This window comes from Sinocyclocheilus rhinocerous, unplaced genomic scaffold (assembly GCF_001515625.1).
Source record: "Sinocyclocheilus rhinocerous isolate Xijiao unplaced genomic scaffold, SAMN03320098_v1.1 scaffold19, whole genome shotgun sequence".
NCBI classification, from domain to species: domain Eukaryota; kingdom Metazoa; phylum Chordata; class Actinopteri; order Cypriniformes; family Cyprinidae; genus Sinocyclocheilus; species Sinocyclocheilus rhinocerous.
The window spans coordinates 206841-215793 of NW_015638975.1; the positions used below are offsets into that span (position 1 = coordinate 206841).

Below are 8953 nucleotides of genomic sequence, written 5' to 3' on the forward strand. Positions count from 1 at the left end.
ACAACCCAATTGCTGGGTTTGTCCCTATTTTACCCAGCACTAGGTTGTATTTAACCCAGCATTTTTAAGAGTGTAAAATCTGATTTTTCAAAGCTTTTAAAACAAAGATTATTAGAGTACATATGACAAGAAAACACTATTACATCCTTTCTACTTTAAAATTTCATGTTTAATTCAATGTTAATTGCTGTTTTTATTGCTTTGTATCACACTGTAAAATCTAATTAGTTGGGCTTACTTAAAAAAAGCATGCAAACCGATTTAAAATATGCAAACCGATAAGTAAAGTGAAATAGGAATATTATGTTGTACTGACAAATGCTTAGTTAGTATAGTTTACTTACACAAGAGTTATAGTAACTAAAAAAGAACTGTTGGGGGTACTTGATCCTTTCATTTAGGTTTACTCATGACTTAGTATAGCTACTCACTGACTCCCAGAGTGCATTGCGGCATGAATAAATTATGCAGTTGCTTTGTTTTACAGTTGTTATTTTTATTTGCCAATTGTATTTGCTGTCTTGTGTCAGTAGTAGCACAACAATAGGATTATATAAACTCAAATAAAAGCATCTCATGGTATTTATGAAAAAAGAAAATTGATAAAGTTCATTAATAAACACACACAATAAATGCACTAATTATTTAATTAGAAGATAGGTCACTTTCTAAAAGCAACTATTTACTACTTTTCTTCCTTTGAAATCAAATAACTCTGATTTCATAATGCATTACTGCATCAACAGGAAGATAATTATAGTAACATAAACAAAGTTCCAAGTGCCCAACCAAAGGGATTACAGTGTATTTGTGAAATTGACTCGCAATTTCTGAGTGTTTCAAGGTAAATCCTACACATCCTAATTTGTTTACCAAACTGTACATTTAATCTTAAATTTATTTGTATATTCTGAAATATCCTGTTCATATGGACAGCAGTGAAGAACCTTTCATTATGGTGTTAGTAGCACAGTCCACTACACAGCCATTCTTAATTCATGTGTTTCTGTGTTTATTTATTGAAAACAGACTACGAGGTCATGTCTGTTACAATGAACCAGTGGCAAGCATTGGCATTTTCCCCAGCTGAGCTGCCTGAGGGTTAACTGGAGCCAGATGGGTTTAGGTATCTTTGTGAGGTATTGGGGCTGTTACCTGAGCAGGTGAGAGGTACTGGAAGCTCTGGAAGGGCAGATAGGCGATCAGGTTACCAGTGTCTCTGATAAAGGATAAGCTGCCGGCTGTCATGTTAGGCAAGCTCATGGACTGACTGAACCATCGACCAAACGCTTGCTGCTGCTCCAGGGAAAGGTTTTTGATGCTGAAGTTAATGATGCTTAACCTGGAGAAAAGTAGAGGAGTGGAGATGTTTTAAACAATTTGAATTATGTGTAAAAACCTTATATGTTATTATTGTTAACTAAAAGTATTACAAATTTATTAAGTATAACAATTTTAATAATAAAGTTGAAAAAAATATATAAATATTAAATAAAAAAAACTCGCCAAATGAGAACTGTTGCCTTGGGAGCTAAATGAAATTTTAAAAAGTTGAATTTTAGATAAAAATAAATTAAAGCTAAACAGAAATATCTTTTAAAAAAAGAGGAAAAATGACTAAACTAAAAATAAAATTTAAACGAAAACTGAAAATATAAAAGTTAATTCAAAATAAAAATAAAAAAATACTATAATAGTATATAAATAGTACTATAATACTATATCATATTATATATAATAATTATAATATTATAATAATAAAGATAATAAACAAGAAGTGAATGGTGTGATTAATAGATGGCTCTTTTTAAGCTTTTTAAACAGGTATATATGTGTGTCACTCACGCATTGATATTATTTTGTAGCGGAGGCATTGACAAGATGTCTGAAGGGGTAGCTAGAGCCAACAAAAGACCCATGTCAGGAAACAGGCTAATATCCCTGGGCAAGTGAATTTGGAAGAGCACAGACACCATGGTGTGCAGGTAATCATCTGTTAGCTTCAAAAAAGAAAAGACTGTAAATTATATCTGATGATGCATTTATCTTGATTGTTTGTTCCTTCTTTTTTTAATATATAATGATGCAATGATGAGATGGTCTACCTGCAAAGTGGCATAGTTCCTGTTATAGTACAGCAGGATCTCCCTCACGATTATGCTGTCTGCTGCACTGAGCACTGATCTCAAATGAGATAGAGGAATACGGAAATACTCCTGTAAAAGCAATAATGAGAAGTGCTACTCGCACACTGATTTCAGCAAACAAAAGCAGATATTGTGTATGAATGATAATGCAGATTGACAAAGCAAAACATGAATTTGGCTCCAACACTTTTAAGTGTTATTTTTAGCAGCACAAAGCTAAAAACTGAAAACATGCAAATAAAGTTGTTAATCCAACCTTGATCAAGAAAAAGTTAGTGGGCACATCTCTTCCTGTTTGCATTAGACTGGTCAGAACTTTCTGAAATACACACATGCAAAGTTTCAACTGGAAATGCAGTATAATAACATTGTATTTATTGACATAAAATAATATTGTCCTATAACATAACAAGAAGAACAATCTCAACATTGATAGGAACAACAACAACATACATTAGGTATTTGTATCACAATACTAATGTAGAGACAAATCAAATGACTCAAGAGTTAATATTACATGCTAAGGAAGAGATTTAGATTATCCGGTGACAAGTCTAACACCTTACACCTCATGTTGATGAGCTAGATCATGGGTCAATTACAAAATAGTGGTGAACCTGGTAAGGGATATGCTTAATTAATAATCAGAAAAACTAGAAGAACTTCCAGAACTACTTCACAGTGTCATTTTTGGGAAACAGTGGTCTAATGAAAACAATGATATGCCCTGTTCTTAATATGAATTACTTCGGTTAGTAGCAATTTAATAATGATACCAACCCCAAAGCACTGCAAAAGCACACGCTTGTTGTCAAAATTGGTCTCATTGTCCATGTAGATGACAATTGAGTCAAACACACTGAGCCGAATATTCTCGGTCACCCTCAGAGAGGTCAAATGGCTTTCTTCTAAAGCCAACAGCAGGACAACCCACAGGCTGGTGGCCCGCTTGACCACCGATGTCACCCGTGTAGTCATGAGATTCTCCAAGCGAGGCTGGATGATCTTTATCCCACAGCGCAACAGCAACCGAAGACCCTGGACTTGACTGGCACCTGGTTGGCAGACAGCGCTGAAGTCTGTGCTGCATGTCCAGTTTAGCTTCTTAGCTAACTCCCTAGTTAGACATGGCTGGGAAGTTGTTTCGTTGCTCCCACCGACACTGGTGGTTTGGGGAGCTGTGTATGTAGCACAGAGAGTGCTGACCCAGAGGCTGGAGGGCTCCCGAGTGATGTGGGTGAGCATGGAAGAGTCAGCACAGATGAAGGAGATAAAGTTGGCCTGGTCATAGTCCCAGCAAAGAGCGAGGAGAGCAGCATCCGGGAGCACCAAAGCCCAACTGGAGTACTGACACTGCTCAGCCGGTCGGAAACCTATCAGGCTCCCCCCGTTCCCAGCCCCACCACCTGGGCCAGGCGCAGTCAGGTTTGAGCATTGCTCCAATAACCAGGTGTTGTCTAAATTTGCCAGCAGATTCTGGAGAACCGTAGCGTTGGCACATACATTCCGAGTGAAGTTCTCAGTGTCAAGATCTGCACAGAGAGCAAGTTCAGTCATGTCTACAATAGTAGGCTGGCTCCAATCTGAATAGACGCAAAGTTGCTCCAACACATTTGTGGTGTCATTATCAGAGCACTCTCTAATCAGCCATTGGTTGTCAACATGAAGAGACAACTTGTCATACAAGGGTATGTTGCAGCAGACGTTCTGATGGAAGCCGATCTGGTCATACTGCCAGCATAGAGCAACCACAGATGGATCCACAGACATGTTAGTCCATTTGCTATAGTTACACCAAATATCAATGCTCAGCGGCGGTGGGCTTGTAGGGGGATTCCTGATAGAATATGTGCAATATTGCTCTACCCAAGCATTTTCACTTTTCAGCAAAAGTTCAGTGACAAACGTGTGGTTAACACACACCTCGTTAATGAATCGAACCTCATCATTTTGGATACATACAGAGATCTGTTCAGGGGTGATTGCTCGTACGTTCTTCCATTCGGAGTATTTGCAAGACTCAGCCACAAGGGTGTTGATGTTGATTTGTGGAGGAGGTTGAGAGCAATTGGGCTTCAGCCAGTTGTTTTCTTCACTGGAGAACACAACCATAAAGAAGGGCATACTGTCACACAGAAAAAAATGAAATCTCTCCATGTCATTATACCAGCAGAACGTCACTATTGATGGGTCGATGGTTTCAGCAGTCCACATGTTATATGAACAATACAGGTTCACTATGTACGTGTCTGACACGTTTGCACAAAATTCCCACACCCAAGCATTACTAGGATTTCTGACCAGCACTTGCATAGCTTCAGCATTGTTACACACAGCAAGAATGAATGCCGCATGATCATTTTCACTGCACATTGTGACCAGAGCTGGGTCCACAGCGTCAGCAATAGTCCAGTTCTGATAGTCGCAGAGTAGTTCGCTGAGGCTGAGAGTGGACCGCGCAATACGACTTGATTGTGCGATGCCAGGATCACTGCAGGGCTCAATGAGAGGTAAACTGACGTTCTTGATCATGTGACACACGTTCCTCCAGACCTTTGTCACTTCAGTTTGAGAGAGTGTGCGGAGCGCTCGACACATCTGATAAAGGACATAGGATTCCTGAGATGTTGCTCCTAAAATTGCTGCACAAAGGGTTTCGTCGAGTTGGTTCAGGTTTTGCCGTTCGCAGGTGAGACTATACGTGGGAATGTTCACTGAGGTTGTGCCAGTACGACCGAACTGGATGCTGCCTGTGGCCTGGCATTCTGGACTTGGGAAACTGCAAGGAGGAGTTTCAGGGGCCAAAAACATATCCAGAAGTGACTGTCCAAAAGACCAGCTTACATTATTATTCATGCCCCTAAATACAGAAAACAAGGCATAGAATGAATTGAGTCATTTTAAAGTAAAACACAAATGGAAATGAACATTTCTATCATCAGTAAAGAGTAATAGGCTATGAATTTAGTTTACATTGCTTTTTTACTTAAAAAAAGAATGATAACAAAAAAGAGTATCATTATAATAATATAATATAATATAATATATCTCTCCAAATGTGTAACAGGAATATGGGCTTCCACTGACATACCACATGATAAGCTGTTTGAGATCACCTGTATACACAAGACAGAAGAAAACAAGAACAATCACTTACTGCACTGAAAAAGTATTCTAATACACACAAAACAAACAATACTGAAGAACTGAACTTAACCTAAAGCTATGACACACCTTGTTGACACTTCTCACTTTGGTCTAGGGTAGGGATCTTAATGCCAAACTGTAATCCCAGGTTTAGAAAATCCACTGGCGTTTGAAGAGCACTCAACATGAAATCAGACATGAATGACATCACTGGTGGAATTGCCATGTCCATAAAACTATTCCATAAGGCTAAAAAGTTGTCTGACAGCAGATAAAATGGGAGGTCTGAGGACAAAACATTCGTCAACATCTCCTGAAGAGACCTTAATTGAGCCACAGTGGAGTCTGCCATTCGCAGATTAGATGTTGTCATGCAAGCTTCAGCTTTAACAGAGGAGATCACAGAAAGTAATTGTTCATTCAATGCAGATGAAACGATACTGGTTAAATCTCCTTGCCATCCACAGTGCTGTCTGTCCACTAAAACGCAAATTAAAGTCTGAGGGAGAGTTTCAATGAAACTGTCAATCATTGCGGGCTGGTATATGGAGAATAAACTGTTGAATATTGTCAAGTAAGTATCTAGGTTAGTGCTGTCAATTGCGATTCTCTCAATGGGTGCTGACATTCTGCTCATGCTCTGATGAAGATTTGGTGAGGCCTCTTCTCCATGTTCTTCTTTTGACAAGGATCTGATGTTCTCTATCAACACTTTGATGCTCCTCTCAAATTCATCCTCACTCCTGGAGCTCTTTTCACTTGGTCTGATGATGGTCCTAGGTGATGAGGTCACCTTTATAGAGTCACCACATGCAATCCCTTTGAAGAAAAGGTAAAAAAAATGGTCTTACTGCCTTAGAGTGAATACATTTTAAATACTTGGTGATAAACGGACACCAAGGGCCCTGATGTATAAACGTTGCGTATGCACAAAATGGGCATGGAAATGTACGTACGCAATTTTCCACGCACATGTCAAGATTTATAAAAAATAAACTAGGCGTAAATATGTGCGCACCGTACGGACACTCTAGACCAGTGGTTCCCAACCCTGGTCCTGGAGGCACCCCCAGTGGATGTGCTGCTTTCGAACAATGTTCCTGTGGTAGGCTATGTGATTTAATGTTTTAATCACACCGAGGATTGCTTGGCGTATGACAATTCCGCTTTAAATTGTGTTTTAAATAGCAAAACTCATGTTCTGAGAAAATACTTTTGCACGAATAATGATCATTGATGTGAACTTGACTTCGTCTGATGGCTTTGGAACACAGATGGTAACGACAGACATAAGGATGCGCTCGTTGATCAAACAGTCCATTGGCTAGTTTGAACAGGTCCGATGACAGTAGAACCTCTGTTCACAGGTGCACAGACAGTAGCCTAATGATTTTGCCAAGTAAGACATGTTCCTTGATCAACATCTTTTAATGATCCTGGATCAACATTATTGTCCAAAAATATAGACTTAAACCAATCCTTACCCCTAAACCTAACCTTAACCATAATTTATTCCTAAAATCATAGGGAAGTGATAGCTGATTAACAAGGGTGTAGAAGCACCTAATCCTGATTTTACGCCTAAAACAGATATTTCCTGAAAAGATATCTCAATTCTGATTGGTTGATTGGAATGTTGTTCCAGGATCAACAAGGATGTTGATCCAGGAACATGTTGTACTTGGTGAAATCACGCTCACCATAAGATATGCGCGTTTTATTTTCAAAATGTTTTGTTATTGACGCAGTGAGTCAGCTATTTACACTGCAAAAAGATTAGGCCTATCTCTTTCCATACAAATATAGGCTATAAACATTCTAAAATATATGTTTACCTTTTAGGCAAAATTGCATAAATTAGAATAGTGATGTCTCAAAACGCATTTATAGTCCGTATCTCATATTTTCCTAACGTATTGTACCCTTAACTCAGTGTTCGAATTGTGTCAAAGCTCTTGGGGGGTCCCCCTAACCAGCCCCCACCCCCACCACAAATTTGTACCAAACAATCACTAAGCAAAGAAGAATTAAATATCTAGCCTAGGGGTGTGCGATGTTGACAAAAAGTGTTATCTCTATATTTTCTGGGATTTTATCGATAATGATTGATAATCAGATGATATTTTGCTGAGTGTGTTGCACTTTAGGACTGTCATGGACAGCTGACTCTGTGTGGTGGTCAGTTCACAGCAGTGACAGAAATTAATCTTTTCCAGCGAGTTTTAAATTATTTTTACCCTTTATGGGCATTTTTACCTTTGTGAAGCCATTTTTTTCTAGAAGTGTGTCTTATATTTAATCAATAAAGTCAATTATAATAATAAGACATTTGGGGCAGTTACCAAACAAATAAAATCAACAAAATTCATGCAATGCAAAGGGAACACAGAAGCTGCATCTGAAGTGGCATTAGATGCCGCGGGAACGTATTTTGAGCTGGGGGGGCTGAGAAATAATATTTAATATTATAATAATAATATTATATATAGTGTTAAACGTGAGTAAAGCATATTTATTTTGTTAATAAAAGCTCAAAGTTTAATGGGGTTTTTTTGTTGATGTTTGTTTCGATTAATAATAATGAGCCATAAGCATGCATTTAAAGTAAGGTTCATTCATTATTTGAAGCACGCAAGCCACCCAATAATCGCAGATTTGCGCTTTGTTACTACAAAGTCTCAGCCTTCTGTCAATTTTATGATAAAATACAAACAACAAACGTCTTTTTACGCTCTTTAAAAATCAGAACAACTTCATACAAACGAATGTCTCATGAATCGATCAATCAGAGTTTTTAAAAAAGTCAAAAGAATGACGGATGCCACAGAGTAGGCCTATGGGTGGAATTTTCACATTATATAATTTATATTTTTATTTTAGATAATAAAATTATATTTTATTATCTTAATTTTAACTTTATTCTTAAAATATTATGACATAAGTTTCCGCTGTTCTTAAAAAAATGCAAGTGATCGCGCTGGCGCCTTCATGTCCTGCTTTAGTTTCCACTCTCCACACAAACGATTGGATATGCACCTAACAGCGCTCATTTATCTAGCTTAAGAATTAATTTTGTTTCAAGAATACGAAAGACCTAACATTAAAGATCAAACTAAGCGCTACAGATGTGAGAATGCGAGTTTTGTTGCTGCTGAGGTAGACGCTCTCGCTCTTTCTCTGCTGTCTGGGGGAGACGGGGTGAAGGTTCATGTACGCAGTCTTCCGCTGACTGGGTATTACAAAGGGAATTTTGCGCAGATTCTGGTGTATAAATCTGAAAACTTTTGCATGTACGCAAAATCTAGCTTTTGTGCGTACGCACACATTTAGGATTAAATCTACGTAAAGTTGTATACATGAGGCCCCAGGTATTCATAAATTATTTCTTTTCAGGTGCATGCTGAAACAGTACATTACTTTTTTAAAAACTATATTTAATATGGGTAACGTCAAGTGTAATGTAAGAAAAACAAATGTTGGTTTTACTATTTTATCTTTACTCTGACATAAATTATAAAACAAGTTCTTCTTAAACATTCCGAGCTGGCAGGTATTTAAAATTGTACAAGTACAGACAAGAAAGAAAGAAAACAACTCTTACCTAAAACGATGCTGAGCATGAGCAACTTCAAACTACCTCCGTGGTCTGGTGTACGCAT

The 8953-nt window shown here is 38.0% G+C and overlaps 1 protein-coding gene across 1 annotated transcript in view; it reads right to left on the reverse strand.

The window, feature by feature from the left end:
• Positions 1-8953, reverse strand: part of LOC107750598 (stereocilin-like) — a 26146-nt gene extending 17193 nt beyond the window's left edge. The window contains 8 exon segments of the mRNA XM_016566089.1: positions 1156-1342; positions 1846-2000; positions 2106-2216; positions 2404-2466; positions 2928-5007; positions 5239-5263; positions 5382-6113; positions 8896-8953. Coding sequence (XP_016421575.1) covers positions 1156-1342; positions 1846-2000; positions 2106-2216; positions 2404-2466; positions 2928-5007; positions 5239-5263; positions 5382-6113; positions 8896-8953 — 3411 coding nt within the window.